The following is a 10318-nucleotide window of genomic DNA, read 5'->3' as shown; positions in this document are numbered from 1 at the left end:
ATAAAGACCTTTCACTTGGGCTTAATTTTCATACTCCATAATTTCCCCCAAAATTTTATATTCAAAACCGTACTCTCTCGGGATTTCCGATCCCTTAGAACCAGCGAGTAAGTGTCTTTAGCATTAATCCTCCCTGTTGCATTTATGCTCCATACTATATCATCTTCCCTATTCCTATTTTGCGGGATATAGGTTCCTAAAATTCTGCTCGCTAATTTCATTTTGAATAATCGCCAGATTAGATAACTATTCCATTTGTTCGTGTCAATGCCCATCAAATCTTCTACATTTTTTAGATTCACACCATCAAATCTTATACACTTTTTGTTATCTTTAGGATCATTGTCTTTAGAATTATTAATTTTTATGTTTTTTTCACCATATACTCCTAATGAATTCAATTATTCACCATATATCCCCATTGTTTCATAAATACACTAATATAAGCCCCGACTTCTGAAAATGTATATAATATCCTTAATTACTATCTGAAGTTAACTACGTTAGTCATTAAGGATAATTCTGTTATTTACCCCTTTAACTCAATAAATGGCCTTAACTACTTAGCCTTAATTAATCATAATTATTTTTAAAAACATTTTTAAATGTTTTTGTCTCCCCCTTTTTTTTTCCTCCCCCCACCAAACCACCACCACCAGCCACCCACATTCTCCATCCTCTCCAACCCCGCTAACTGGGAACACCCACCCTACTGGAAACCATCCCCTCCCCCCTCCCCCCCTCCCCCCTTCCCCTTTGAGGTCCACAACACCACCACGATCCCTAAATCTCGAAATATTTTTGTTTTATAAATGCAAGAAAAAAGGGAATAGATGAGTTGACCTTATTGTGGCTGATATTGCTTTTACCAAGGTTGATTACCCATGAAAAATATATATCTCTATTATATAAGGGAAGTGGGGAGATATATTGTCCCCCTATTAATTTACGTAATTGCCCAATTAGTAAATCAACTACTACCAAAAAAAGAGAAAGACTAGAATCAAACTCAAATATTGCATTAAAATTTTACTTAAATGTTGAAGGCAATCAATTTATAATTGAGCCAAAAAAATGACTATAAGATTTAGTACATTTATACATCAATTAAATATTTTATCAATCAATTTACAAACACAATAATCTCCCGTCAAAAAAAAAAAATCACAAACACAATCAAGTATTACATTAAAAATTTAAAATTCAATCAATTAACAAAATAAAATTATCTGTTTAACACAAAAGACTATGTTAATATAACATAAGAAATCGTAAATAAATTCGCTTGATGTTTTTTTATCGTTTATCAAGTTTAATTTAAAAAACCTAAAAGAAAGAACAAATAAAAGAAAATAATAAAAGAAGGGTTAAGTAATAGAAGCTTAAACTACAAATAGCCAAAAAAATGTCTAATATTCAAAATATTACCCTTGTCTATGTCCAAAACGGCTAGAATTTATGTTTGAAAAAAAACCAAACATGCATCACGTACATAATTTGCTAGTTAATATCTTGTGAAACCATCCATTTTCTGAACCCAAACAAACAAAACATTTACTTAAGAAGATGCCTTTTGATTTCTTTGGAAAAAGATTTGGTACAAAAAAAACTAATTAAGAGGGAATAAAAATGCAATATTTATAATTGGGGTGAATTACATTGTAACCACTTTCTCATGTTTTTTGAGGTTACAACATTTTTTACAAGTGGGAAAGGAAAATTTGATTGTAAGTATCAGGAACACCAGGCAAACACCAATGTATACAATCGGCATGATGTAAAGGGTCAGCCTTTTGTTCATCAGTGAGCAATTTACCCCCTGACTCTGTGTAAATTTTGGTGTGTGCATCAACTCTATATTCTGAAAGTTGTGTAACATTAAGAATTGTTACAGGGACTTTCATTTTCCCCACCACATCTACCACCACTTTCATTATCCTCTTGTCGGACCCGGATCCCCAATGCCCTCGTTTCTTCACTGGTTTTGTTTCATTGAAGCACTTGATACCATCCTTATTATTCCACTCTACAGGCCTGCAAAAGAAGAATCAAAATTTCTATAATTTTATATAACTAGGAATACTGAAAAACTTATTGTTTAGTTACATCTACGCAATTTTCATGCTACATAGTTTTTATTTAAGTTGGTAAGATGAAGGATCCTACTAAACTGACATCTTGCACTGTTGCATAGGTATAACCAGCTAGGTTTGCATGTCAGACTCCTTAAAGGGAGATGGGATGGTAAGGGAAACCCCACCCCAAAGAACCCTAGTGAGATTTGATCCCATGACCTTTGAAGTCATGAGAACCTTCACACAGGTAACCAGCCAGTTTTTAACGACAATGAGTACTCATTGATTTTTTTGGAAACTTGCAATTTGAGCGGTATACCTAGCTAATTAAATTCACATATTTTATCTTACTTGCTTTTTCTTATAATAGAATCAAAGTCGGATCACAATATTTCAATTTGTCTAAGCACCTTGATACCTTATTTGGTTCACACTCCTCACTAACTAGATTTGCAAGAATTCAAGTGTGCATGCATAAATCAAAATCCACAATGAGATGGAAAGAGAAAAGATCAAACCTCATGTGAGTCGGAGACATTGTTGTGAAAAACACCCTTGTTTTATTGGGATCGATAGTCGAATCGACCCAATTTGCCCATGTTTTTAAACCAATTCTGTAAGCAATTGAGGCATCCAATTCTTCAAATCCTTCTTCTCCGTTTGCAAATGAGCCCCATCTATTTAATTATTCAACCTCAAATTAATCATTTAAGATCATAACTAGCTAAATAATTTGAAAACTCAAATGTCAAAAATTATTAGAGAGCCATTATTTTATATTAATTCTAATTATAATACTTTTTTTAACACAAACAATCGACTATATTAATAATTCTAATTATAATACTAACATAGTAAGAACTTACAATGAATTAATCTTCAAGCCACTCATCCACCAAACATAAGTGTTGAAGACAAGGATATCAACATTTAACCAATTTTTGGCATGCTTGGCAACTGCATCCACCTTCAATATTCTCTTTCTTGGATCTCCAATTATGTGGACATCAGAATTTGACTCTACAAGAAATGGGGCCCAATAGAATTCTATTGTAGCATTATACTCCTGTTGAAACAACAAAAAATACTTCATGGTAAGATCATGAGATTTTCTCTAAGAGATCAAAGAATTATAGTCCTCTTATGCAAATTCCTTAATTATATTAAAGCATAATGCCGTGTCAATAAAAAAATGAAAATAAGTGGAGCTTCCACTCCTTTATTTTGCTAATCATTCTAGAAGAAATTCATTTTAGGCCCAAAAGTATAATGGTCTATACTAATATATTAAAAACGTTCCTAAGTAAATTTATATGGCATGTGGTACTCTTCCTTTAATTGTTTCATGGCAGGTGGTGGGATGGTGGGTGGTGTGGAAAAAAAAGGAAGGGTAAAATAGTCCGAAAAAATAAACTTGGGTCGATTTTAAGTAAATTTGGGGCGAGGTATAGAAATTCAGTTAATGTATACACCTTATTTGTATTATAATATAAACCTAAAATGCTAATGCATGCAAAAAGAAATTATCAGTAGAAAATACTTGGTTTTATTTTATAAATTAACTGATAAAGAAAAATAAACTTGGACCTGCATCATACATGGAGGTTGAGATTTGTTATATATTTATTATATATCTTCATTATAGTATGAAATTCTATACATAAATTTATTGATAAAGTTATTAAATACTACAATAATTGATCAAAGTTTATAGTATGGAAATAGTATACGTGATTAGGAATTTTAAGTACTTTTCACATTCTCTAAAGATTCTTCTACATTACCAAGGATCCTTGGATCCAATGGTATATAGGTTCGAATTTTGGTGGAAGCAAAAATTTCAATATTGTTGGGGGAAGGGGGGAGGGGCTTGTTGGGCCTGTGGGTGAGTGGCCTTGTGCGAGGGCTGCCCAGAGGTAATTTATCTTACCACGAGTTCTCGAAAGAGGGGAAAAATTCTTCTACATTGATCGACTACCTATAAATTATAGAAACATTATACTTCATGTGGTTAGGAGTATCATATATTTCCATATATGAAAGTTTTAGCTTTCTACAGTAAATCAGGGTCCAGGGACACTTGATATTGAAAAGAGATGCTTAGTGTCGATTCCTCGATGAATTTATTTGACTCTATATAATTAGATTAGAATTAGATAACAAGTATTACTTGAGATATTTGCTTCTCAATTATGAGGGATAAAATGAAACCTATTAATAAAATTATCTGAAAATTTTCTGTTCATGAATCATGACAAATATATACTTTATTTAAGGTAGATGCAACGTCAATCCCATCATAAAGTAAAGTTCAAGCATTCTATAAATGTACCAAACAATAGTAAATTAAAGATGAAGCATTACATCGCATAATGTGATAAATGATAATGTCCAAAAGAAAATAGCTAGCATGTAACATCATATTTTCTTAAATAATTCTTTTATATTTAAATGTTATGGAACGTCCATCTATAAACTATAGTAATATAATATCTATACAAATATATTAAAAAGTGTTCCAATCAAAGGAACGGTTATACGTGATACTCTTTTCAAGCTTCTAATACACATGTTTATAATGTCAATCAAACACATGACCTTTGAAATAGAATGTGAGAGTTTAACCATTAATCCATTACAATTTCAATGCGTAATGTTCCAAATTAAAACATAATAAAATCTTATAATTGTATATAATTATAAAAACATGTAGACAAGTTTTTTTTTTTTTTTTTTTTTTTTTTTATGTTTAACCCTTTTATTAAGTAACAATATTCTTTTACCTAAATTTCATTGAAATTGTTAATTTTTTATCCCCAATTTCTTAAATGTTTTTTTAAACAACTTATCATGCCATAACGTCCATTTTACAATTTCACACTAGACAAAATATTACAAAAATCTAATAGAATCAAGTATGAAACTTAAGAATTATAATATACTCCCTCCGTTTCACAATATAAGGCACGCACGATGTTCGAGGTCGAACTTTGACCGTTAATTACTCTCAATTTATGTTGATATAAAATTTTAAAAAATAATATTATTATAGTATTTTTCAAGACGAATCCAACGGTATAATTTTTGTAATTTTTACTTATCGTATTTGAGAGATATTTGTGGTCAAAGCAAATTTTCGTAAAGCGTAAATGACTTATATTTTGAAACAGAGGGAGTATTTGATAATTGTAACTAACTCGGGGAATCGCCTGGGCCAAATTACTAATTATGCAGAAAAACATGCCAATTATTAATTGAGCTAACTTGCCTTGGCTCTAAAGACAGAATGAGCACGACCACGTTTCATGGACTTTTGGCCATCGGGTATTATTGATTCCACTAGGCAAACAAAAGATTGCCATTGTCCTCTTTGTAATGAATCCCCAACAAACAATAGTCTCTTCCCTTTGAGCTTTGTCAGTGCTCTCTTTGGATCAAATCTGAAAGAATAAGATCAAATTGCAACAATTTTTAGCTAGGTTAATGATGATTCATTAGATGATCACAAATCAACCACCCTCCTGTTGAAGCTAATAAGTAAAATTTAAAAAGTATCAATATTATATACACTTTATCTGTTCTGAAATAAATAATAAAACACTTCTCTCAAAAAGCTATTAATAAAAATAAGAAGCGTTTCATATATTTTAGAATGGAGAAAGTACATGCGATTATGATAACATCCAAACATGCGATTAAACTAGCTATCTTTGGAGTATTAAAGAAAATACATTTAGCATATCCGTTTTTAGAATATTATGATGTTTATTCTTTCGAGATCATTGACAATTTTTAGTTTTCGGTTTTATGGATAAAAAGTATAATGAATTTAAAAGTAGTCATACTTATATTAATCATGTCATTTTTGAAAATTGGCAATAGTAAAAAAGAAACTACATTTTCTAGTCTCTATATTATTGTTCTTAGTTTTTGAAAAAACAGAAAATGATAAAAAAAAGACTCTAACTTGTGTTTTTCTTCATAAATTTCTATATTATCATCCATTACCACTTTAGATATGATATTAACTATTGTTAAGTGAGATGAGGTTCTTTGAATAAAAATAAATATTATGCGGCAGACAAAAATAATCAAAAGGACATCGACATGTTATTTTTCTTAGAAGATAAACACATTATTAATATTGACATTTATATATGACTGCCTACCAACGAAGTTGCTATCAAGGAATGTTCTCTAGAAGAATTATATGGTGTGGTGAAAACGTACAAATTTAATTTGTGAAGATAATGAAAATGACTTAAATCAATTGTGTCAATCATTATAGAACTTCCGGAGTATACCATTTTCACAATTTATTTTATATGAGAGATATGACTGATTAGCTCACTTGATCAACCTCATTCATCTGAACAAGTTGTAAATTAATTATAACTATTTTTCTTTATCCGGACGATGTATCGGGTAAGTTACAATAAACAAATATGTTATCATTTTAAAATCTCATAATTTATTTTGTTACTTTTCGTATTTTTTGTCCATTAAGAAATTGAAAAATTCACGTCACGACGTGACAAGTAATTTTTTTTTTGAAAGGTTTGAGTTTGAAAACAATACCTTAAAAAGAATTGTGGTAAGAGAATATGACACCAATATTCTCTTGTAAGCTACATAATAAGAGTGTTAGAGATGTATATACTTGTTTAAAGTTCCGTTTGGTAGGGCGTAAAATATTTTCAGTGTAAAATGATTTTCATGGAAAATAATTTAAAATGAAAAACACAATTCCAAAATTAGTTTTTCGTTGTTTGGTTCGATGTAAGAAAAATGATGAAATGAAAGAAAAATGAAAGGGAAAGTAAGGAGGTAGTGAGAGGAGTGTACAAGAGAGATAAGGAAAATAGTTTTCCCTTCATTTTGAAAGGAAAATGGTTTTCCATCACTGGGAGAGTAATTTTACCCCAAGGGAAATTGGTTTTACACTCTTTTGCCAACCAAACAATGTAAAACTGAAAATAGAGAAAAACAGTTTTCCGGAAAAACGTTTTACGCCCTACCAAACGGAGCCTAAGTCTTTTTAGTTAATTATAATAATTACAAGATTTCATCATATTTTATTTGAAATATTAGTCACATATTGTATTGATGATTAAGTTCTTACTTTTCATTTCTAAGGTCATGTATTCAATACTTTACTCTTAGACATAAACTTTTTTTTCGCACGCTTTTTAATATATTTGTATAGATTCGTGTAAGTCTATTTTATTAAATTTATTTACATATCTTTTATCTAAATCTACTACCCTATTTAACTAACTTGTTTGAACTTATTTGAACTTGATTTTTTAATAACTTACTCCCTCCGTCTTTTTTTATTTGCTACAAGCACTTTTTCACAAAGACCAAGGAGGGAGTGGGGACCATTGACATAAATGGAATTAACAAAAAAGCAAATAGGTAAATTGTGGGACCTATGTATTATATATGGAAACATTTACAAAATCAAGAAGGAAGAGATGGCAAATTTGTAAATAAAGTGTGGGACCTATGTACTATATATGGAAATATTTGCAAATGTAGCAAATAAATTGAAACACCCCTAAATGGCAAAATGTAGCAAATAAAAAATGACGGAGGGAGTACATTGTTAATAAGGTGAAATGATCGAAGCCGCCAAAAGATATCTGGTTAAAATCGCAAATAGTTTTTTCACAAGTGCAAATTTTGAATGAAATACTAGTAGATAAGAAAATTATGATTATGAGTTCTGAATGTAGTAGGTATACCTAGGCAATAAACATTCATCAGGTTGCCATTGCCAGTAGCGATAATCAGAATCAGGGCGTCCATTCTTCACACAAGAAACTTGTCTGTCTAAATATGGGCATATTCGATCTGAATATAGAGGTTTGATTGAACGATTAAACACCCATTTGCCTTCAGTTATGTCACAAATGTCTGCATCATACTCCAGTTTATCTTCCTCTTTCATCTCATCTATTTCTGTTCTTTTACCGCCATCTACTCAACAACAATGGAAAGAAATAACTAGCAAATACAAAAAAATGAATAAAGATGCCAATTAATCAAAAAAATGAATAAAGATGCCAATTAATCAGCTTAAGCTTTTGGTTGAGTTGGTCCTTTGACATATAGGCTGCTTATTTTTTTTGTTTCTCCAATCATAACGTTCGTGTTACTGCCGTTGCGATTGTGAGATGGTGTTAGAATCGATATAAGAGTATTTCCTAAATCTATCATAACATATATTGATTTTGTCCTTCTTATCTGAACGAAAGGACGTTTTAGGTTGACCTCCTCGGTAGGGACAAGGGGTTAGCTTAGCTGCGCTTTTTCTCTCCTTGGTTGAAAAAAAAAGCATATAAACTCATGTATACCAAGTTTTGTTAAGCCCTTTGCCACATTAGCTAGGTAATAACATTGTACAACTATTTCGGAAAACGGTTTTGGTTGGTGAAACATATGTGATTAGTTGCACAATATTATAGCTAGCTTTTATATTGATTGCACTCAAATATTTTATGAGTGAAGAAGAAGAAGAGCGTTTATTCACTCAAGAGCTTCCAACTGTAAGCCATACACAATATTACATATATATATATATATATATATATATACGAGATTCATCCTTAATTATGCTAAAACTTAAACAATGCACCCCAGGAGTATCCAAAATGTTTGTTAACATGCCACATAGAAAGAACATGAGCCCTTTCACGCGAAATCGAGATCAACATTACATTATGTACACTCCCGTGTGCATGAAATACTTTGCATGAACATATTGAACTACTCCCTCTGTTTTTTTTATCATTCTCACTTTCATGTGCGCGTGTGCGCATCTCCCAATGCACATCTTTGAACTTAAATATCTTTCGTCGTTATATACTAGTAAAAATTATAATGATTGAATATTAATAAAGTACTAATTGAGACGAATCAAACAAGACTCCCACATGACTATATTTTTTTTCTTATACATTGAAAAAAATTGAGAAGATTTTCTCTAAATATGAATACTGAATAGTTTCAAAATTCTGAGTGAGCATGATAAAAAAACAGAGGGCCGGGAGTATATAGCAATTAATTCATTTTACCTGTTAAAGGGCCTCTTCTAGCGCAAGTGCTAAACTTTATGATGGAAGTAGAAGAAATGAAGCTGATTCTTTCATTGTACAAGAGAACACAAAATGCAAGAGCACATACCACTCCTGCAAGCACTGGAAGAGGTAGTTTCCCTGATCTATAAACTTTCATCATTGTGATGATCAATGTAGTAAGTAATTATAAGCTAATTAAGGGTGTATATATGAAAATTAACTTGTTGAAGGGAGAAATAGAAAGAAGAGTTAAGTAATAGCATAGCTAGTGAAATAAGAATCAAGAGCAAAAGTGGGGTTTTAGTTATGTTTAAGTTGCTAGCTGTTGAAAATTATTAAAGTAATAATCTGATGAAGGAGTACAATTGTTTGTTGCATTTTTTTTATAGGTCGTTGAGTAAATGTAAAGCTAAAGGAACATATGGTTGGGGCAGGTTTTTGACCCTTCTTCTTAAAATGGCTTCTTTTTATTTATTGTTATAATTTTTTTTGAGTTTGGTATCTCACGTTTTCTTCATGTATAGAGGGTATAAAACTATAAATAAGATTCTCCTAGTGTACTCAAATATTTGTCATATTTTACTTTTATCTTCCAATGCACTACAAGCTAAGACTACTTTGATCATAATTCATAATAATGCTAAAACATTTGTATAAGTAATTGAACTGTAACGTAGTAAGTAGTATTTGGTCTAGTGGTAAGGTTGTGAGATCAAACCCCACTAGAATCACTTTGTGGGTGGGATTCCCGTCCTTAGCTTATCCACCGTCTTTTAAATGGACTTGTCTGTGTAGTTAGGTCGGTCAAATTAACTTATACGAGGCTTTGATTCAGTAGGACACTTATCCTTATCAATAAAAAAAATTGAACGGTAATGTAATGAAACTATTTAAAACTATAAACTGAAATGATCGAGAATTGAGTTCGATAATAATATTATGATTTACATGTTTCACCCAAAAAATCAAACACAAACTATAACCAAACGATCATTTAGGGATGGAAAGTGTATATTTTTATGCCAAACAATTCCTACTATTGTCCAATGAACATGTTCGTATAAAATCTGAAAAGAATCTCTAGGAATCGTGCGTACCTGTTAAATAATTAGGACCAAGTTCGAGATCATAATTAGGGATGATAATTGGGCGGGACGAGTG

General features: G+C 31.1%; 1 protein-coding gene across 1 annotated transcript; it reads right to left on the bottom strand.

Annotated features, from left to right (window-relative positions):
* Positions 1 to 1510: 1510 nt before the first annotated feature.
* Positions 1511 to 9553, bottom strand: LOC104892508 (protein trichome birefringence-like 3). The gene is made up of 6 exons (XM_010678464.4): positions 9155 to 9553; positions 7823 to 8057; positions 5344 to 5515; positions 2942 to 3141; positions 2594 to 2752; positions 1511 to 2034 (listed from the first exon to the last, which is right to left on the bottom strand). Exons 1-6 carry the CDS (start codon positions 9315 to 9317, stop codon positions 1701 to 1703), a joined length of 1263 nt encoding a protein of 420 aa, XP_010676766.1. The 5' UTR covers positions 9318 to 9553; the 3' UTR covers positions 1511 to 1700.
* Between the last annotated feature and the right edge of the window lie 765 nt (positions 9554 to 10318).

Source organism: Beta vulgaris, chromosome 5 (genome assembly GCF_026745355.1).
Source record: "Beta vulgaris subsp. vulgaris cultivar EL10 chromosome 5, EL10.2, whole genome shotgun sequence".
NCBI classification, from domain to species: domain Eukaryota; kingdom Viridiplantae; phylum Streptophyta; class Magnoliopsida; order Caryophyllales; family Amaranthaceae; genus Beta; species Beta vulgaris.
This window is presented reverse-complemented; position numbering and strand designations above follow the sequence as displayed.